Genomic DNA, 23,272 nt, shown 5'->3' with positions numbered 1-23,272 from the left:
TGCTTATATGGACCTGTTTTATTTTTGCAAAATATTTGCAGCTTTAAAAATAACATCATAATTATTTGAATTGAACAGCATTGAAATCGACAAAATTCGGATAAGTGGTGAATTATTTTGACAATAACTGTACATGTACGTCTGTTTTCCATGTCTGGTCTTTGTTCCTGGATTACATTCTTTTATATTTCCACTAGATTCTTGGTTCGATTGATTACTCGTCCTGTCCTTTTGAAACACGAATATTGGGATAATATTTCATCCCCTAATGGGTTACAGTCACAAATATCACAAATTCTATCAATGCCTTTTCATACTGGCATTTAATTATAACTTTTCCGAAGTTTCGTATGGAGTTAGAATGTGCGCTAACCCTTCAACACGACATAGATTGCTCGATTGCACGATTGGGAAATAGATCGCACTGTACGTAAAACACGTGTCACCATCAATTAATGCTCACAAATGTACGTATGTCGGAGCAATTTCTTGATTTAATATTTTAAGAATCAACATCTAAAACTTCCAATATTACTTGTAAAGTAATAAACGTACAATCCACCTACTTCTCTCAACAAAGACCTAAACAAAAATAAACTAATATTTCCTACTCAGCAGACTACTTTTACTTCAAAACCCAACAATGTCCTATCAGATACTCAATATTTTTTTGCTTATCATTTCTTTGCGGAATTCGTCCTCTGGCCTTGTTGATTTTGTACTTTTGTAGCCTTACATGTAACCTTATATACAGGTCTCAATGCAGAACTAAAACAGACCAAACTGTCAAAATGCAGATGTTTTATTAACCTGTGACTGATTAAATGTAAAAATCAAATCAACATTCATTGAACTGTGGCTGATTTAATGTAATAATAAGTAAATATGATTGTACATGTACTTTCAGACTAAAGCGAATATGATTTTACATGTTCAGACTAAAATAAAGCAATAATCGATACAAACATTCAACAATTACAAAAAGAAACAAAAACAAAAACAAGAATTAATGATAAAAACTTAGAAAAGGTAGGTATTAATTTTATCTATTTATAAAGCTTGATTGACTGTATTTGACATATGATACAAATATGGGTAAGTGTTAGAGCCTAAGACCGTACATGTCTATTTGGGTTCATCATACACCAAAAAAGCACGCACAGAAACAATGAGTTGTTAGTAATGAATGTTTGCTAAAACACACAAAATTGTATTATAATGAAGTGAAAGTCCGTATAATTATGAACTTATGGTGCACTCCACTTTATTGTTGGTATTTCAAATACGATATGTGCGAATTAAATAAAAAGTATGTTTCGACTTGTGAGTGCGTTTCAGTTTCCTCATCCTTGTTGACATGCACCTGTTAAATAGGCAACCATATACCACGTGTTACTTTTATTCCTGTTCGATAACATCATTGGTTGCTGCTGCTGTGTTTTTATTTGAGCCTCTCGTACTGTATGGAATATGGAAAGTGTCTAAATAGTGTGGTGAGGAATGTTTTTTCCCTGAGATAAAAGAAGGCTGTTATTTAAATCAATCAAGAATATAACACAAACACGTATGACGACAAAAGTGAAATAATCGACCAATAAACACCAAAATGATGACAAAATGTAATCAATAAACAACATTCTTAATGTAAAAAGCGTCGTTCGATCTATAATCATCGTACAAAATGACATAACTAAAATGATCGATCAATGATCAGCATGGTCAACATAATTAATGATCGATCAAGCGTCATTTAATACTGACAACATAAAATGATCGAATAAAACACTCCATCCATAATGAAAGAATTGTAATGATCGATCAATAAATAGTCATGCTTACCACCCATAAGGACCGAAATGTGATAAACGATCACCATATTAGTTTATCAAGCAATTAATCACCCTCACCTATGTACTGCATGGCCATTTTCTCTTCGTTTAGGTTAGTATTGTTGAAGGATAGATATACGAAGAACTGTTTGAAATATTATCATATCATGTATTGTTAGTTCTAATAACTGTTTAAATGTGGATCCTAAAAAATTCGATATCTCTTCTGGAAACCCCCTATTTTAAATTACTGTCGGAAAATACTAATAATAGCATCAGGACTTATGTTTGTCCAACTCTTTATGATACTATTCCAGTTAAAATCCAAGACTCAAACGCATTATACATCATTGTTACTCTAAAACAGATAGAACAACTTGATACAAATACGTTGTACTTGGAAGAGATCCTCCATACTAGGTACAACTAATTCCAAATCATCTTAAATATACAAAAAAGATGTCCAAGCAGGCATTTTCTGCATCATTTTTGTCCAGAGTGGTGGGCGTGTTTTTCAATAGACGGTTGGTATTCCAATGGGAACTAAAAACAAAGCTCAATACAGCATAGTTTTTGTCTGCAAAACGCATTACATCCATATTTCATTATCAGAGGTAGACGTAGAAAATAATAGCAGTAATAAAACCTATACTGCCACTACACTCTCCAAAGGAGAGATAGTGGATAACAATAAATCTGTGCTATCCTCTTGGTCTCTCTACAAAAGACGATGATTGTGATTTACCGTCTATGTGCTGGATTTCTAAACTCCACAATAATCCACACAAACAACGTTACATAGCTATATCTACAAAATGTGCCACCAAACCTCTTTCAAAACTTTTAACTTCTATACTCACAGCTGTCAAAGAGGGTCTCCAGTCTTACCACAACACTTGTTACTCCCGTAGTGGTATTCATTCAATGTGGATCCCGAAAAATCCGAAAGATCTTCTGGAGACGCTCAATTCTGATTACAATTGTATCAGAATACAATTACATTAAACATATGATTTCTCAACACTGTACATTTCTATTCCCCATCAGTTAAAATCCCCACTTAAAAACATTATACATCGTTGGTTTTTTTTAAAAGATGGTACACCTAGATACAAATACAAATATATATAGTTATTGGTAAAGATTCCTCATACTTTGTAAAAAAATCATCTTCCAAGTATACCGTAGAAGATTTTTTCGAAATGTTGGAATTTTTGAGCGACAAGATATTTGTCCAGTGTGGTGGACGCGTTTTTCAACAAACGGTCGGCATTCCAATGGGAACAAATTGTGCTCCGCTTCTTTCTGACCTATTCATTCACTCTTATGAGGCTGACTTTATAGCTGATTTGATCCGAAAAAAGAACATCGTTTAGTTAGATCCTTTAGTCTCAATTTCCGCTATATAGATGACGTATATCGTTAAACAACCCTAGTTTCGTTGATTTGATACATCACATCTACTCCAAAGAACTTGAACACTGTGAAGTCAGCCTCATATCTTGATCTACACTAAGAGCTCGATGGCAAAGGAAATTAGGCTTCTAGAACAGGGTTATGTTGCCACAAGATTGAAATCATCACTACAAAGGTTTTATGGTCGTCGTCATGAACTCGTAGATCGTTTCGGTGTATCAATCTGCACCATGAAAACTGGTTTGTTCAACGGGTCATAATTTTCCTTTCCTCTTTCATCTACCCCGAACTTGACATTTTATGAGCAACTCGGCGGGTGTTTCTAGAAAAGCAGAGGATGCTTACTTACCGGTGCACCTGGTCCATGCTCCCAGTTTTTAGTGGAGTCCGAGTTGCTCATTTTCTTTTGTTACTGTGCATGTATTTAATTTAGTTACTTTACGTTCTTTGTTGTGTGTGTCTGTTTTCCGTGTCTGGTCTTTGTCTCTGGATTACAATCTTTTAATTTCCGCTAGAATCTTGGTTACTCTCTTACATTGCATCTACCACAAAGACATTGCCACAAAGGACACTACAAACACTATGAAGTAAGCCTCATATTTTGAATTTCTTTTAAAGATCGATGGAAAGTGAAAACTTAAGACCAAACCATACAACAAACGCGATGACTTTTCATTCCGTATCGTCAACATTCCTTTCTTCTGTGCCAACATCCCTTCAGTATATACGTATAACGTTTTTATATCATAACTCTTTCGTTATGCAAGATTTTGCCGAAACTACGCAAACCCTTTTTGTACCGAGCTAGACTTTTTACAGTTAGGCTTCTGGAACAGGTTAAATCGCAACAAGATTAAAGTCATCACTTCCAACCCTTATGGTCGTCATCATAAACTCGTAGATCGTAATAATTGTATATCCATTTGAACCATGAGAACAGATGTGTTCAACCATGACATAATTTTCCTTTCCTATTTCATCTACCCCGGATGTGACAAAGGATGAGAAAACCAGAGGATGCTTACCCAATTGGTGCACATGATCAAAGCTGCCAGTGGAGTCCGAGTTGTTCATTTATATATTTTGTTTTATTTTTACCTTATGCTCTTTGTTGTGTGTCTGTTATCCTTGCTTTTTTAATTACCGTTCGAATCCATGTTCACCTTGATTTCCCTTTACACAAAGATTTTTAGTTTTGTTACAGATCATGATTCTATTTAAATATGTACTGATTCTTTTATGACACGTTACTGTTGTTTCTTTCTAGTTACAATTTTCACAAACAGTTTCTGGGTAGATTTATGGGAAACTACAATAAAGCTATAAGAATGTTTAATTACCTCGCCTTTTATGAATACAAAACACAAGCAGGATGACATTGACCAGAACGAGAAGAGCTAGCAGTGCAGATACTGTATACAGAGATGTCTTAACATCGGAGGAGTTTGCCTCATTTCTATAAAGCAAGTATCAAATTTATAGAAATAATATTTAATGGAAAAAAAACTTTATTTTCTCTGTTTGCAATAGTTATTACGATTAAACGCGAAGAATATTTTCGTTGAAGGGAAGAGTGTACACAGTAACGTCTAACATTAACGGTACCAAACCCACCAATGATTTTATCAAAGATGTACTAATCTTCATCAATGATCTTAAGTACCAGTCCATATAAAATTCAGACACTGCTCATAGAAAAGTGATTCATGGTGTAGAAAAAACCTATGGATCACACAATGCTTTTTGGGTCTACATATGCTATATTTTTATGTGACAATAGTCCTTTTTATATTTAGATCTGTAAACATTTCTATAAAATGTGAAAGTACTTAAATTTGTGGATTCCAATTTTTCGTAGATTCAGGAAATAAAACAAGTTCGTGTATTCTTGAATTCGTGAATTGGAGGTTTTCAGTATACACATCTATAGAAATCTCCTTTCCGTTGGGAACTAAATTTCGCTGTGTGGCCTACACATGTAGTATATTTCAATGTAATGGCAGTATTTCTGCATACAGATTTGCATTTTTGTGAGTAAATCATACATTCATCTCCCACATAATTCAACAAAATCAAACCACAATGATTCTGGCATAGTGCCTTTTCCAAACCAAGACAGGTAAAGTAGTCTATAACTGTTTGTCAATTAAAACTCAAAGTGAATTCAGTGGGTTTTTGACACGAACGAATCACAAACTGTTTATTTGTATAAAGATGCCACATAAACAATTGTACCAAAACACAAATGAAACAGATCAATACCGACAGCTGTGAACAAACAAAAATGTCCTGAGAGTAATAAAGAAAAAGTACAATGTAATGACTATGTAGATAAAACTTACACACTACAATGAATATCAAGACATGTGTAGACGTCTAGGTCAACCAAGTGAAAAGCCATTTGTGATTTCATCTTTTGTACTTGTGGGAGGTCCAATTTCTCTCCAAATCTCTTTTCACCAATCTAGAATTTACCCACATTAAATTATCATGACATGAGATTTGGATTACAAGTTGTAGTGTATTTTGATACTCCATTTGTACATGTAGATTAAAACTATAAACTGTTTTTCTTCACAGAAACAGAAAACATTCACGAAATGCGCGTACAACGCACATAACCGTACTTTGAAATAAATTTCGATGTTCGGCGAACAGTTCTATAATGATGTCGTTCAGAGCTTTAATGACGGCGTATGTACAGAGCCACAATGACAGCATGCAGTGCTATAATGACGGCGTACAGTGCTAATAATACCTTTGCAAAATAAAAATAAAAACTCCAGAATATTTAAGCCAAACGAAGTGCATATTAATTGTATGAATATTGACGCTCAAGACGCATTTTTTTCTCATTCCATTACCTTGAGTACTGATTAATTGAGAAAATTATAAGGAATAAAATATCTTTACCGACAGACTTGCATCCCCGAAAATATAATAGTGGATACATAGAATTAATGCCTACCTCAACGTACTCCAAAGTATCACCTGATGAATTAGCAGCTATGTAAATCTTATAGCCACTGACTCCATCTCCATTGTCATCAAAAAGTTTATCTTCAACATCATCAAAATTTACGTCAAGTTTTACTGTCTGAATTATTTCTCTTACTCTTTTAGGATTTAGGCGATATTCTTCGCATAGTTTTCTACCTTTACCACCACAAAGTTGTTCGTAGGCAAGATTAGCTCCCTTTATTAATGCTTGTACAGCCCATACCACGTATGGGATCCAGCCATCAAGCTGAATATCATTGCTGAACGAATGTTTCATCGTAGAGCATTTTTCTGGATATGTCTTGTTAAAGCTCCATGGGAAATAGCAATTAAAAACCACTTCAAAGTATGGTAACAGGAATGCATTCCGCCTCTCATGACTTTTCGGATATATTTTAGTAAGATAAGATCTCATATCGTCCCATTTCATTTTCATTTCCTGTGCTATTGATATTGTTCCCTCTAGTTTCTCATTGTACTGGATGTTTTCATATCGATTCCCCCAGGCATCGGATGTTAGAAAAGTAAATTGACCTTTCTTAAACTTAGGATTCCTATTTAAGGATTTAGAAATCACTTTAGCGACATGTGACCTTACAAACACGAACACTAACCGTGATTTTGGGTTTAATTGTAATAGATCTAGAACTCCTCGATAATCATCCGTTGGTTTTTCTGGTACTGATATGTTGTTAGCAACACATATACGATTCTTCCTGCTCATATCAAGAGTCAAATCCCGTCCATTCTCACCAAACTCTCCTTCGCTATATAACACTTGAATAGAGTTTGCATCAAGTGCTTGGGCTATTTCTATCATAAGTTCTGCAGCCTTGTTTAAGGGCATGGATACCCTTAGAAATGATGGATACAAATTCTTATTACCAAGAACTGACGAAACAGAAGCATAACCAACCTGTAATACATATGAGATATGAACTAGAAGCAACAAATGATGGCATCATCAATTTCCATACTTTTTTTATTTTTTTTTACCGACAACGTTTTCCCATACTTCTACTGCCTGATATTTTCTATCTCAGGCCGATGCTATGCGATGCAACAAATAATAGATTCTCACATGAGTGAAGATTAAAGGTTAAAGATCGGGTTATCTTTCACGAGTTTGTGAATGTCAGGTATGTTTTTCTAACAACTGAAAGATAACCCGATCTTTGATATATATATATATATATATATATGTGTGTGTGTGTGTGTGTGTGTGTGTGTGTGTGTGTGTGTGTGTTTAACATCACCAAAAGATGGTAAAGTTTACATTGAATATTTCGTATAACTGATACCTTTCTTCAGCATACAACTCATAAAGTTCAAGATCAAAACAGATTCAGAAGCTGAATCACGTACGCTATGCTGTGGGTGAGTGTACGTTTATCAAATTTTGAAGTGGTTTATTAACTTACGATTTATTATATATATATATATATATATATATATATATATATATATATAGATATATATATATATATATATATATATTTTTATATATATATAATATTAATAATAATAATAATAATAAATCGTAAGTTAATAAACCACTTATTAAACGTCTCAGAAAGGGACGACTCTATTCGCTACACTGCTCCATCGGATAAAATTGATACAGGGAAGATATGTAAACGTATAGAAAGATCTGAAAAATTCCAAACGATGTTAGAACTGTCACATTTGCGATGCAATTTCTTTGTCCTTCCCTCCGCGGGACTCGAACTCGTACCGCTGTGACATCTATGGCAACACCGCCTGCACAAAGTCTAGCGACCTAGACCACTCGGCCAGCTAGGCTATATAAAAATATAGCTTTTGCTGGCCGGGTCATTCCTCCTCCTGGGATTAATCTAGGGCTGTAACTTAGTACACGATATTTGGTAGTACGGGACAGTTCATTTTGATGTTATTGTGTAGGATAGAGGATCAAATCAATGATGCATGTCACAACAAATCAATATTATACAAACGTCTCAGAATGTGACGACTCTATTCGCCATACTGCTCCATCGGATCAAATTGATACAAGGAAGATATGTAAACGTATAGAAAGGTCCGAAAATTCCAAACGGTGTTAGAACTGTCAAATTTGAGATGCAAATTTTTGGTCGTTCCCTCCGCAGGACTCGAACTCGTACTGCTGTGACATCTATGGCAACACCGTCTATATAATATACAATAACTTTAAATGTCGGAGTAATCTCGGTCTCACTATTCAAACAAGGAACTTATATTTTGAACCAAGAGAAATTTACTTATCCCACCCGTGTGCAATAAAACAAGCATAGTTTGTGACATGCATAAAGCTTGTCATGCCATCATGTAAAACAAAATTCATTTCAGCAGGCAGGGCGCTCTATACAAATTGGCGTACTAATTACAGAGCCTCGCTAGAAAACTTGTTTCACCCCAAGTGTGAGATTATCTATCCTCCACTCTCAGTGGCGTAAGATTCTTACTGTCTTTTCCTCTCAGCGGTGTTGAATTTTTTTTTATTGCATATTGTTTTTGTGTTGTTGTTTTTGTTTAATCATATTTATAATTGATAGTTTTCCCCCTAAATGGAAAGTTGATACAAAGATTTCCTGTCCATTGTTGATTTGAAAAGCTGTAAAATCAAACGCAGTTACTGTTATTAGCTTTTTAAAAATGTCTTGCTTATAGAACAAACAATAATTACAATTGTACACATAAGTACAGGTGATAGGCTGCCAAAAATATCTTGTTTTTGAGTTATACTTACATGGACTCCGTTTAATTTTGCTATAACGTTAGCGGCTGCCAATGTTGGTCCACTTCCTACAGATCCAACAAATCCCAGAACTTTGCCAGTGAGGTCATCACCACCGATTCTCATTCCATTCTTGTAAAATTCTAAAATCTTTTCCTGGATTATCAAAGGATCGTTACAAGTATCGAAAATTAACATTCCAATAGTTTTGCCATATTTCCCGAAGTAGAGTCTATTGTTGTTGATACTTTGAATGATCCATTGCGTGGCTAATGCCAAGTCAAATCCTGCCTTTTTTCTTATATCACCACAGTTGAAAGGGTTAGTTCCTATGTTATGGATTGGCATAGCCGCCAATACTATAAAATCACCAGGGATGTATATCGTTCGGCTTGGAAGACTTTTTGGTAAACAATTTTTGCATGTAAAACCAACAGGACATGTGGCAATTCGTCTGTTGTTCCATTCGACCTCACTACCATTTACAAAATCTCGAAATAATTTTTGGTCCAAATATAGTACATCTTCTGTCGGATTTGTAACAAAACGGCCTATCTATCATAATATTCAATATTTATATTAGGAATAAATAGCTTTGTTGTGCAAAATGTATGTGTCATGGCGCATTTTGAATTACAATACTGAAAAAATGTCTAATGTATCAGAACATTCTTTGTTATTCGCAACGTAATTTAACACCAAGACATATGATTATCTTTTATACATTTTAATATATTCTCAGACCTAGCGTGGCCCAAGCTTTATCCATGTATTTGCTACACAGATCGCAAAAGCATACTATATTACATTAAAGGAAAACTATTGACCAAACTTCACGACAAACGTGATGACTTTTCATTCAAAATTGTCAACTTTCCTTTCATCTGTGGCAACATTACTTCAGCATCTGCATATGGAGTGTTCATATCACAATTCATACGTTATGCCAGAGCTTGCCGAAACTACGCAGACTTTTTGTATCGCGCTAGAATTCTAAAAAATAGGCTTCTGGAGAAGGGTTATGTTGCTACAAGATTGAAGTCATCACTACAAAAGTTTTATGGTCGTCATCATGAACTCGTTGATCGTTATAGTGTATCCATCTGCGCCATGAAAACTGATTTGTTCAATGTGTCATAGTTTTCCTTTCCTTTTTCGTCTACCCCGGACTTGACTTTTATGAGCAACCGGTGGGTGTTTCTAGAAAAGCAGAGAACGCTTACCCTACCGGTGTACCTGGTCCATGCTCCCAATGCTTTTGTTACTTTGTACGTATAATTTTATTTACTTTATGTTTGTTGTGTATGTCGGTTTTCCATGCCTCGTCCTTGTCCCTGGGTTACATTCTTTTGATTACTGCGATAACCTTGGTTCCCTTGATTACTCATTAACATATTTGTTATTCTGTTCTTTGGTCATTTTCGTTTCAATGCATTGTTTCATTTTCTTACTTCAGCTATGATTAAAACATTTGTTATTAATTTCATGTTAAGCTACGAAAAACATAAAATCATAATTCATCACTGAGGTAAACATTGGAGTGGAGATTCAGCAAATGTAGAAATTCGACATTTTAAGGTATAAACACATCTATATTATAATGATTTGAGAAGGCGTTGACTGATGTGCATTTAAATATTACATCAGTTAAAGTAGTTTCTAAATCAAGCTAATACTTACTTTCTCACCACAAAATTCCTTATCCGTTGCTGCTTTAAAACACGTTCTATAATTTTTCACAACATATTCATTCGAGAGCAGTTCCCCGTTCTGGAAATTAATCGTTTTACCATCCCACTCAATCAACTCTATTCCAAATTGTTTTATTTCAGAATAATCAATATCAAGATTAAACAATAAATCACGAAGTTTTGATGCATTTAGTTTAATACCGTTTGGCGGCTGACTACATGCTACTCTTAGTGCCTTTCCAACAACAAATGCAGCGTGAATAGCATAGGGAGAATATAATGTCCATTTATTAATCATTTCTAATGATCGACTTGTGCAGTTCTGTGGAGATTTTGTACAATTTTGTAATGAACTATAAACCATTTCCAAGTATGGATTTGAGGTAGACATATTTTTTAGTAAGGTATAGTTTTCAAAAAGTGAAATCCAATGGTTTTGAAACGCAGATAAGTGGTTCAATGGAAAACTAATGAATATCGCACCCTTTCCAGACGTCATCACTACATCATTCTGTTTAAACACAGCGTCACTTGTTACTGACGTGTCTGACAACAATATTGCGGGTATATTGTTAACTGATGCTTGTAGCTCTGAAAATTGTTCTATAGCCTGTAAAAACTCTTTCATGTACATTTCCCTTCCAAGGAAAACGATTCCGTTAATGTTCTGCATGTGGACGTCATGCACAATATTTGTAAAATTAGGCTTCTTGCTAGATTCTAAAACATATTCTGCTACTATACATATGTCAATATCTTTCACTCTTTCCTTAAAGAGGCTTGCTCTATTGTTTCCGCTTAATGTATTTTCATAAACAATTGCCAGCATATTCCATTCTAGTTTTTCTAGTACTTTTATCATCGCCTATAAAAGAAAGAAGTTGATTTGAAAAAAAATAAATGCACATGTTTGTCATTCTTTTTAACAGCATTCATAGCACTGAGTATATTTCGTTCACTAATATCACCACGAAAAGAGGTCGAAAATGTTGAAAATATGTCACATTGCATGTAATAAGAGAGGAGTTAGATACTTTCACAAAAAATTAAACGCACTTGCCTTAGTCGTAGGTACAATTATATAAATTAAATTCATTTATAATTAGACAGAAAAAAATGGAAGTGTTGGCGACGTCTAATAGTGGTTGTTGACTGTAAAGTTGATATTTATATAGGAATTAAAAATTAACTTGAAAATGAAATATAGTTTGATAAAGCAAAAAATGCTAAAACGTTTTATTTTTCTATAATTTGTGTTCGGCTTCTACGGAATTGTTTTTCTATGAAACGTATAGAATATGTACCTTTGTCTGGGACTCGTCTGACTCTATCACTCCCAGTAAGTTTCTGTATTTTGTTTTGTCCGTTAGGATACTCGAAGGAGTAGAAAACAGAACTTGAGGTATGCGCTGCTCTTCTGGGAGAGAACTCAGCATAGTGGACGTAGAGATTGCTTCGTCAAGCGTCTCCGGGCCCAGCATAGCTAAAAATAGAAGCGAAGGACGATTAATCTTATCGTTGCAAATTATGGCGTTATAAAATATTATACAAAATAGAATTAAGTAGTAATTGTAAATTAGAAAATATCGAAACGTCAGATTTAAGGACAACACAAAGTAAAAGGGAAAAACACAAACAACGTATTATTTATAGCAAGTCCAGAGACACATGCCACAGGGAAATTAAGTGTATCACTAACAATTACAAAGTTCTATTGTATAAATGCAACGAAACATGTCACAAATGAAACTGATGGATGCTGGATGCCACTGCATTTACTAAACACATGTAACAAAAAATTGAAATAAACATAAACTGAATGATACCATTTAAAATAATTTACTACTCAAAAGATACTTTGTTAAACATCTTACAAACACCATAAATGACCAAAACATTATGTAAACAACAGAATAAAGTACGCTATGCCAACATACCGCACATTTAAAATAACCGATGTGATTTTTTTATAGACTCTGGATGATATTATTGTTATTTTCAAGATGAGACAATACAATACGTGTTTCCACTACATTTTGGTGTTGTACTACACAAACAGGTATACTGGCTCTACAACGCCTGCATGTGTAAGTATTGCTATAATGTCAAAGGACACATTTGTTTAAAAGTGCAATAATAAAAACAATTATAATCATTGAGCGGTTAATACAAAATTTGATAAATTATTGAACTCTTTTTATAAAAACGATCTCTTTTTAAAAAAGAAATGAAACAACAAAGGATTTAAAAATTCTGCAATATTTTGGAATCTGGTAGCTTCCTAAATGACTTTGGCAAAACCAGACTTGAACGGAAATCGCAAATGTACATATAAAAAAGAAAGAAATATTTATTTGATATTTGTTATGTTAAAAATATACCGATCATTGGTTCAGATTTCTGACAGTCTGTATTTTGGTGCAGTAGTTCTCCAATTTTCAGATTTGCAACTTCTGGAGAATTTCCTGTGAAAGCTATATCCAATTCTAAAATACGACAACTCTCATGAAAATACGTTTGATTCGTTACGAAGCTTGAATAAATTTATCCCTAAATCATAGAATTAAAGAATAAACGATGGTATATACCAAATACTCCAAGGAAGATTATATATTGCATGTTTGTGATTTTTGTTATTCATAGACAAGTACAAAACTTCTCATACAATTCAGCGGGACAAGTCGGTCTTGCAATATTGTTAGTCAGAAGTAATCTGTTTTAAAAGGTGTAAATGGGACATATTCTAAACGTTTCGTGTACGGATAACATATAAAATAACCTAGAGGAATAACAAACCATTTAAACTTTGAACTTTTAAATAAATTTAGATAAATAGCACTCCTATTATTGTTTTATTAAGTTTTTTTCTCAAACCCCAAAAAAAAAATTTAAAAAGGATGGTTAAAAAAGCGAATCACTCGTAATTCAGGGGAGATTTCGAAACGGATTTTAAACTAATTTTGATCCAGGGAAATAACGCATATCAAGTTATAATAATAATTATCAAGTTATCCTATTTACAGGATGTTTCTCATACTGAAATATTGAATTATTGACTTTGATCTTGTTGAAAGATCCGCTGTTGTTTTGCAAAATAATACAACATATATATGTCTATGATTTAATTACTATTATTACTATATATATTGTACTGCTATCATATTTAAAATGAAATCGACGACAAAATGTTACAAGTATCTATTGTTTTTTTTATGTATGAAATGTGTATTCCTGTGCAATGACTATTTTTTAGCTGACAAAAGCTGGGTTGATGTATTTACTAGATCCCATAATAACAGTTAAGAATTTTCCTAAAACAGTTTTTAAATTTTGAGATTTGTATGACTTTATACTTACCTATTTCAAAACCATCGATGTAGTTGATATCATTTAATTGTCTAAACACCCAGAGAATTGCCTCCAGATTTTTCACGGATTCTATGTTAAGGTTTGATGCTGATAAATCATTTGGATCATTGAATATAGACATCAGTGCCCCAACACGTAGTTTTGTTTTCTCTGCTTTCACTTGTGTTGATGTCATTATTGTTGCACAAACAAACAGGAAAACAAAGGATTCCATCACAACTAATAATATAAACCCTGTCAAATTGATATTACTGGAGATGAGACTTTGTGCGATATTAAAATATCTTTACCACTAAAGAATGATACAGGAGTGATTCATGGATAGACAAATCACATTATTTTATTTTTGATTTGTTGTAAACAATGCTTTAATATTTATTTTGATTCATCGGCATTTCAACTTTATATCAGTCCTATAGACTGGAGTCAGGGGAATCAGTAGAATGCACTATCAGTCATTTAAAGAAAGAGGAGAATCGGTGGAATGCACTATCAGTAATTAAGAGAAAGGGGAGAACCAGTGGAATGCACTGTCGGTTATATACAGAAAGGGGAAAATCAGTAGAATGCTATAGTCTGTAGAATGCACTATCATTTTTTTTTCATTCATAGCTGAGAATTTTAACAACTTGTTTTTATAGAGTCTATGTAATAAAACTGTTTTACTGCATCACATCCGTCAACTTAGTTATTGTCATGTTATTGGTTGGATATCCGCTAATCTTAGGACGTTTTAATTTATCCATAAATTATATCTATACTTTTTTACTTCATCATAATTGTTCTGTATTCATTGTTTTAAAAATGTAATAATTTCAAAGCAAATAAAATTGTGTTCAGTTCATTACCCAAAAGATCTTATGTGAAACGTGTTGTTTATTCTATCGACAAAATGCATGTTTTCGAAAAATTGTTTTTACTTAAAAAAAAGTTCGATTTACCTATTTAACTTTGCTTTGAAATCATCTTATGCTAAACCGCTGTTTACAATCACTTCCTGATTTTATTTTGACATATTAAACTTATTGTAAATACATTAATATTGTATTTCAAAAGAAAACAATAAGCATCAAAGTATTTCATGAAAAAAAGGATATCGATGTAACATACCAGATTAGGTTATCTCACATCATCAGAACTTGGCGTAATTTTTCCAAAGTTATCGGATATTTGCCAAGTCATTAATAGAGTTTATTTTACGTGATCATCCAGAAGTCACTGAAACATGAAATGTCATTGTAAAAATGTTACGTTTGAAATATTACATGTATTTAAAAATGTCATTTACACTGCTGTGTACAAAACGGTTTTAAATGCTTCTTTTATGAACCAAGCAAGTTTTGTCAAATGATTATAGTAGATGATACATTTAAAACTATTTTACATTTTCATAAAAAAATGTCGTATTAATTTCGAAAAATAATGCATAAGAATCAGCTAGGATTTTCTCGGTCAGTAACACAATTCTACAACATACGATTTCATAAGGGGTTCTCCCTACCTAACTCTTTAATCCAAAACAATTCCCTATCGGTGCAGGTCGGTGTACTAAGTTTAGGGCTGTCAGCGAATCAATGTTAAACTTTACTTTGAATTTAAGATGATGAACTCTAAAATGCTGTAATTTTTTAGCGCAAAATAAAAAAAATAAGTGACGGACCTACCATGTACCAGATGAAAACAGACATTTTATATCACGATTGTTTTTAAATTAGAAACAACTTCACATAGAAACTTTGATGGTCTAAATTTTATATGAATCACTCTATTAATACATCTGTATTATTTGAATTAATTCACATTAAATATCATGTGTATATCATGTATACACGTTTGTGAGGTTATAACTTTTTCATAGTTGTGCAGCGTCACCTTTGTCAAACTTATTGCTTTACCCGAACCCTTTATACGAATCAGTACAATACATCGGAAATAGCCTTGCGAGTATGTAATCAGTAGTGCCCTTTGTATTAATCATATCATGTATAGCAGGGCATATAAGCTAGCTAAGTGATGTAAAGTAAATTAGGAACCGGTTAAAGCTATATCTACAAGGGAGATTCATTGAGTTTAACAATGTAAAACAGACGACTTGGTCTATTACCTCTTTTCTCGACAGATCAATAATGAATACGAACCCTGCATCGTAGAATCTACTCCTTACATACACGTTAGCCCTAAAAAAAATAAATAAAAAAAATATTTTGTTGGATATTTGAAACAAGGACACGTTTTTAAACCGTATCAGGTATCTTCTTTTAACAAATACTCAGATGACGAATACAAACTGATTGTTTCGTCTGATAATGGTTACCTATTGCTACAATAATACCACTTAACCATTTTCTTTTATAAATGACTTGACAAGGAGTTTTAAAAACTGTCCTGAATATTTATATTCGGCTTGGAACGGGGGAAATAGCTCGGCGGAGCCTCGCATTTCCTACCCGTTCCGTCGCATCATCACATACACATATCTTCAATAATTTTCGACAATGTGCCTATAGTGTGTGTGTAAAAAACTTGCCAGAATTGTTTATTAATGTATATATGGATATGGCAAAAAGTCAAACAAGCTGGACAATTATATATACATATATTTTATTATTTACTGACAGTTTCTTTTTATATCAAACACCGACGATCACACGGAATATACAAAGGAGAACAATCCTTGTGTAGAAATACTTGTCTAGACTATATTACTACCTGCTTTGAGTATTATTCATGATTGTATTGTATAATTGCAAATCATTGTAATCATTCTTTTATTTTTTCAACCCAAGAGGGCCCATGATTGGCCAACATAGCTTTCTTATCTTAAGATTGTTTATGGCACTGATAGACTAACAAAATGTAAACGCAAAGCGACTTAATATGTGTTAAATATATAGGATATAATGTATGTGTTTTATTATAGACTACTGTTTCAATATAAATCAATTTATACCATGAATTGAAATTCTTACCTAGTTAAACATCCAAATTTCCGGTATTACGTTCGAGTAATTCGACGCCGTATTAAACTTTTTTCTGATATTTTGAAGCACAACAAATAAACAAGTCGGGCGTAACGTCTTAAAGTAATTGTGTAAGGATAAAAGAAAAATTTTAAATTTTAAATATTTATGAATCGGTTTATCTGATTTATTTTCTCATGGAAACATTAAAGATCAAAAGTTACTTTTAAAGTCTCTTCGTGGATTTTCGTTTAACTGACCTTGGACAACATTAGAACGTAGTATTGCATTAGTCAAAATATAATAGTTTGTTTATTGATTGTCAAAAGGTGTCCCCAATGCATGGGCGGACACATGAATTAAGGAACATGAGGGGCACTGAATGACCAAAAGTGGGCCGCTCATTGTCACTCTTCAGTGATTTGCTTTCATTACAACTATTTTTCCGAAAAATGGGAAGGTGCGCTGGGCGTTGATCCGCCTTTGCAAAAAGAAAATACGGACGCAATAACTATTTAATGTATGTGGTTGTATTTGAAAGGCAATAATTATATATAAATTGTCATATGCATATCAAAATAAAGAGAGATTTTGTAAATTAATTAGTAGATGAAGGAGTAAAAATTTCCTTTTCATGAGTGTTTAAGCTCCATCTTCATTATACATTTCTCTGTGCTCTTCATAGACTTTTGGAGGCAAAAATTTTATGTACATGATCTGCTTTGACAACCATTTGGCATAATGCGTCCTATCCTTTGTTTCGTTGTAAAAGTTACCTGTCGTAGATATGAGAATAAGCTAACTACAATCAGCTCACTATAACCAACTAACTTTACTAACCTGTAACAGTTGCTTTTATATCCCGTTTGGAAGAATGCATCTAATTATGTGGGCTATACCAATAGTCAATCATATGTACGTAGGTAGAGGTTTTACAAAAAAGGGGTTCTACAATCGGGTTAGATTCAGAATGAACCCAAATACTGCAGGTCGAGTAACCAAAACAATTAGAGTCAAAAAGGCGCCACTCAGTGCAAACCATGGTGTAATCAAAGAGTAATAAAGTGAACTATTTGTTTGTTTGCTGGGGTTTAACGCCCGAGCAGCAATATATCAGCTATATTCAGGCGTTGAACATGAAAGGGAAGTGTATAAAGTGAAATAAGATTCTAACGGAAATCAAAAGAATGTAATCCAGGGGCAAAGACCAGACATGGAAAACAGACACACCAAAATAACACATATAAAGTAACAAAAAGAAGATAGCAACTCGGACTCCACTAAAAACAGGGAACATTGACCAGGCGCACCGGTAGGGTAAGCGTCCTCTAGATCTGCTATTCCTAGAAATACCTGCCGACTTGCTCATAAAAAGTCCAGGGTAGACGAAAGAAGAAAGGAAAACTATGACACGTTGAACAAATCAGTTTTCATGGTACAAATAGTTACACTGTAAAGATCCACGAGTTCATGATTACGACCATAAAACTTCTGTAGTGACGACTTCAATCTTGTAGCAACATAACCCTGTTCCATAAGTTTAATTGTTAGAAGTCTAGCGCGATAAAAAGAGTCTGCGTAGTTATGGCAAGCTCTGGCACATCGTATGAGTTGTGATATGAATACTGTAAAAGTGCTATTGTTCATGGTGTACCAATTTTCGTGGTTTTCTTGGGTGAGCCAGACCACGAAATTTGGTTCACAACGAAAAGCAGATTCCCATTGATGTGTGTACTGAAAACCTCCAAACTACGAATTCAAGAATCAACAAACTTGTGTATTTTCCCTAATCCGCGAAAATTGGTATCCACGAAATAAAGTACTTTCACAGTACTCCATACGCAGGTGCTGAAGAAATGTTGCCACAGATGAAAGGAAAGTTGACAATACGGAATGAAAAGTCATCGTGTTTGTCGTGTAGTTTGGACAATAGTTTTCATTTACCGTCGATCTCTAAGTATAGGTCAAGATATGAGGCTGACTTCACAGTGTCTGTAGTATCCTTTATCTCAAGTGTTTTTGGGGTAGACGCGATTTATCAAATCCCTGAAACTAGGATTGTTTGACGATAATACGTCATCTTTTTCGCAGAAATTGAAATTAAAGGATCTAGCCAAACGATATTCTTCTTTTGGATCTAATCGGCTATAAAATCGGCCTCATAAGAGTGAAGGAATATGTCAAAGAGGAGAGGAGCACAATTTGTTCCCATATAAATTCCGACCGTTTGTTGAAAAATGAGTCCACCAAACTTGACAAATATGTTGTCGACAAAAACTTCCGGCATTGTAAGCATCTTCAGTATATTTGGAAGATGATTTGGAATTATTTTTTACAAAGTATGAGGAATCTCTACAAGAACTATATACTTGTATCTAGATGTATCGTCTTTTTTGGAGTAACAGCGATGACTTTTTATGAGCAACTCGGCGGATGTTTCTAGAAAAGCAGAAGACGCTTATCCTACCGGAAAACCTTGTCCATGCTCACAGTTTTTAGTGGAGTCCGATTTGCTCATGTACTTCTGTTACTTTGTATTATTTTAGTTACTTTATGTTCTTTGTTGCTTGTCTGTTTTCCATGTTTGGTCTTTGTCCCTGGATTACATTCTTTTGATTTTCGCTATAATCTTGGTTGTTTTAATTACTCTCTCATACTTTTTCGGATTTAATGACTCTAATATCAGATGGGTAAAAACTGTATACACGTTATTTCAAACATGTGTAATGTGTAATGGGTGAGTATCTGAAACATTTAAAAACTCAAGGGGTATAAGATACGGTTGTCCTCTATCTACCCTTTCATTAGTTCTGTCAGTCGAAATAATGGCATAGCGACTAAGAGCAAATTGAAATATGAACGGTTTTAGTATAAAACTTGATAGCAGTATACATGGTATCAACATTTCTCAGTTAGCCGATGATAGTACTTTGTTTTGTAATTCTAAAACTGATGTTGAATTAGCAATGAATGAAATAGAAATATTTGGATCATTTTCTGGTTTGATTTTAAATAGGAATAAAACAGAGGGACTTAGGGTCGGAAAATTGAAAGTAACAAAGGACAAGCTAGGAGAAATTAATTAGATGGATAAACCAATTAAAACGCATGGAATACATTTTGGTCACTGCAAAGTGAGTGCTAAACTGAGAAAATAAAATTACCGAGTTATTGATATCATGGAGAAAAGGAATCGCACATTATCAGGTAATTTTTTTTATAATCAAGACAGTATTAGTACCTACATTTACATTAATTGGAAGCTCATTAAATATTTCAGACAAGTACTTGAAAAAAATAGGAAATAAATGTTTCAAATTAATATGGGATGATAAGCCCAGATAAGGTAAAAAGAAATTTAATGATGAATCGCAAAATAAAGAGGAGTTACGTATCGATATCAGAAACTAATTTACTTCTTTAGAAGCGTCGTAGGTAAAACGTTACAGTTTGGTCACAGTTGAAATCTGTAACTGGAAGATAACACCAATACAATACGCTTTTGGAGATAGATGGTTGATATTTAAAACAAATAATTCCGACATCAAACTTAACAAAGGCTTTGAAAAAATCCCGGAATTTTATAAACAAGTCCTTACATCCTGGTGCACAGCAGGTGGAAACAAAACTAACCAAGATGTTTTGCTGCAGTCAGAAAACAAATAATTTGGAATAATGAGAACATTAAGTCAACAATAAAACTCTGGTTAATGAACACTAGATTAAACAAGGTATACTATTCATAAATTACATTGTTGGCGAGAACGGATTAATAAATGAAAAAATTATTTTAGATAAATTAATAAAATAAAATAAAAGTAATTGAATTTCAGAAATCTATGCTTTACCAGCAATACGAAATCACTGGCTAAGAATGTTAAATAGACTGAGAATTCAAAAAAGGACTGTAGTGAATATAAATGAGATAAGTTTTTCGACGAACTGTTGTATACTAGATGAAAATAATTCAACAAAAAAAAATGCTGCACTACTCCACTGGATCTAAGACTAGAGGCTCCCAGGAGCCCGATTCGCTCACCTGGTTAAAGTTTGTCTTTCAAAAGCAATAAATTTAACAAGGAGTTGTCCAACAATTTTGACTCAACAAAACTTTAGTAGGACTATCTTAAGGATCATTTCAGCGACTGAAAGTTTCTTTCCATCTATAATTGTTTTCAAAATATTGGCTGAAAACTGTAAAAAAAAAAAAGAGGCATTTTTCATCTTTCAAGGGCAATAACTCTTACAAAGAGTTTCCTGACAACTCTGATTCCTTTACAATTAAGAAGGCCATGCAGTGCTCCAGCTAGAAATTGAAAGGGGCAGGGCGCTGTTGAGCAGTGGGGCACCTTTGTAGTCGGAAAGGGCACTTTTTTTTTGTTCGCATGTTTACCATGTCAAGTTGTTTGTTTCATTTCCTATGTATGTAATTTTCTTTGTTTCTTGGGTTTTTTTTTGTTTTTGTTTTTGTTTTTTTGTTGTTTGAATTCTTCTTTCTGATAACTACATGTAGCTGCTGAACCCCACCTCTTATGGTTTATATGAACATTTGTTTTTATAGTTACTATATGCACTAAGATCCAGGACTGAAAGCTGGTCAATGATGTCTGCGTCAACAAACCTGTCTTGGATACTGGTAATCAGTTCGGTGAGGAATGGTTCTTTGATTTGTGTGTTGAAGTCAGAACTTGGAGTTGTTGTCAATTGTAGATCTGATGACATCTGGGAGTATTTCAGCTGCCAAGGTCCATCTTGGGATTATCTGGTTTCTAACATCTTGATGGTTTTGTCTACTGTTGATTTTACCATGCTGAGGTTAACATCTCTACGTTGGAAGACCAGTGATAAAGTGGATATGTGTGGTAGTGTATCTGCCAGCAACAAGAGTGATCTAAGTGTAGTTGGGTCTTTAAGACTCTTCAGGATACCATTACCAACTGGGTCACTGCTTATACCTGACGTCCCTAGGTCAACAACAATAGCTTTACAGGATCTAACTATGCTGGAAACTGCTTGGTCATGGGATAACCATCTGCGGTGCTTGGCTTGTTTAATGCTCTGTGGTGCTTGGTTAAAGGCAGCTTGAACCATTTTCAGACTGGCTGTATGGACGCAACTATACTTGTAATACTTGTAGATTTTTTCTAACGTTTCATCAGTTTTATTCATGACTGGTAAGGGGTTGAAGCTATCTCTACAGGCTAGTGCAAGTCAATGGTCTCTGCAGTGGTTTGTGATTAAGGATGGGTTGCTGTTTTTTATTTTTTGGCTATGAAATTCGGATATGAATTTTATAAATTTTAATTCCACGGAGAAGTAAAATTATTTGCAAATCGGCTTCCGATCTCCGTGTGAGTATGCGTTATTCGTCATTGTTTATCTTGTAATAAATTTTGTTTGCACAACGTTCGAAACTTTTTTTATAAATATTTAATCCAATAAATAGTAACTAAATCTTTTAAAATCTAATGAGCAGCGAGTTTTTATAAGTTATTTTAAGAAATCTATTTTTAGTCATGTCATAGGTCACGATAAAATCATGTCAGCTGCCGCACTGGTTCAAACAAGCAATCAAACTTTTAAAATTATGTATTTTTTAAAACTTTTGTTCGAAAATTTAATGTCTTCAGTATGTGTACGTGGTCACATAAATATTTTATTTGAAAGAAAATATAAAATGACTGGTATCGATTTGAGTCTGTGTTGAAGAACGATCTGATAGATGCGTTCGTCTTTGCAACTTTCTGCGTGTCGCTGGCAAGTTGAGCTGAACGTCGTTTCTGCGAAGGCATAGTGGTTTATCAATAACTAAAAACTGACTCAAAACGCACGTTATATACAGTTATCAGATGCAACATAGAGTAGTCTTGTTGAGATCAATCATACCACCCAAGTGGCGGGCACGCGCTGAAGTTTTCATGACCTACTTCAAACTAATTATGCTAATCAATTACACAAAACAATAGGTAAATTGTAACTGATATCTGGTAATTGACACCTGTGAAGTTTAATCTACACTAATTGATTTTAATGCCATGATTGTATTCTCTAGGTAAACTTCAGGTACGTGTCATGACTGTAGTTGTAATATTTATGACAGGAAATCGATCGATCATGCAAAAACACACCTGTTCGGAACTTGCCGTTGCAAAAAAGGCACAAGGGCGTATCAGAAAAGTCGTGAGGGCAGAAGGGCACGTGTAAGGGCACCAAGGGCGCGGCGCTCTTCTATTTCGGGCTACCGAGACCATATTATGGGTCATTTCAGCA

General features: G+C 33.9%; 1 protein-coding gene across 6 annotated transcripts; it reads right to left on the bottom strand.

The window, feature by feature from the left end:
* Positions 1-848: 848 nt before the first annotated feature.
* LOC148609007 (uncharacterized) lies at positions 849-17,125 on the bottom strand. Of its 6 annotated transcripts, none has more exons than XM_088595613.1 (12): positions 17,012-17,125; positions 16,147-16,219; positions 15,153-15,260; positions 14,031-14,276; positions 13,055-13,159; positions 11,978-12,156; positions 10,663-11,538; positions 8,995-9,537; positions 6,214-7,161; positions 5,588-5,709; positions 4,586-4,701; positions 849-1,511 (listed from the first exon to the last, which is right to left on the bottom strand). In XM_088595613.1, exons 4-12 carry the CDS (start codon positions 14,254-14,256, stop codon positions 1,399-1,401), a joined length of 3,228 nt encoding a protein of 1,075 aa, XP_088451739.1. In that variant the 5' UTR covers positions 14,257-14,276; positions 15,153-15,260; positions 16,147-16,219; positions 17,012-17,125; the 3' UTR covers positions 849-1,398. The 6 variants fall into 6 exon arrangements, with proteins under 6 accessions (XP_088451739.1, XP_088451741.1, XP_088451740.1 ...); XM_088595615.1 differs by having other exon boundaries at positions 14,031-14,261; XM_088595614.1 differs by having other exon boundaries at positions 16,181-16,219.
* Positions 17,126-23,272: the final 6,147 nt, after the last annotated feature.

The sequence above is a fragment of the Perna viridis genome, chromosome 8 (genome assembly GCF_037379345.1).
Source record: "Perna viridis isolate PV_CMFRI_1.1 ecotype Kerala chromosome 8, ASM3737934v1, whole genome shotgun sequence".
NCBI classification, from domain to species: Eukaryota; Metazoa; Mollusca; class Bivalvia; order Mytilida; family Mytilidae; genus Perna; species Perna viridis.
The sequence above is the reverse complement of the archived record's forward strand: the minus strand, read 5'-3'. Positions and strand labels throughout refer to the sequence as shown.

Coding starts and splice junctions, on each gene's coding strand:
- LOC148609007 (XM_088595613.1), bottom strand. CDS start 14,256: ATGGAATCCTTTGTTTTCCTGTTTGTTTGTGCAACAATAATGACATCA. Junction 11,539..11,977: donor CAGACGAGTCCCAGACAAAG/GTACATATTCTA, acceptor TTTCTTTTATAG/GCGATGATAAAAGTACTAGA. Junction 7,162..8,994: donor CAAAATTAAACGGAGTCCAT/GTAAGTATAACT, acceptor TATGTATTACAG/GTTGGTTATGCTTCTGTTTC.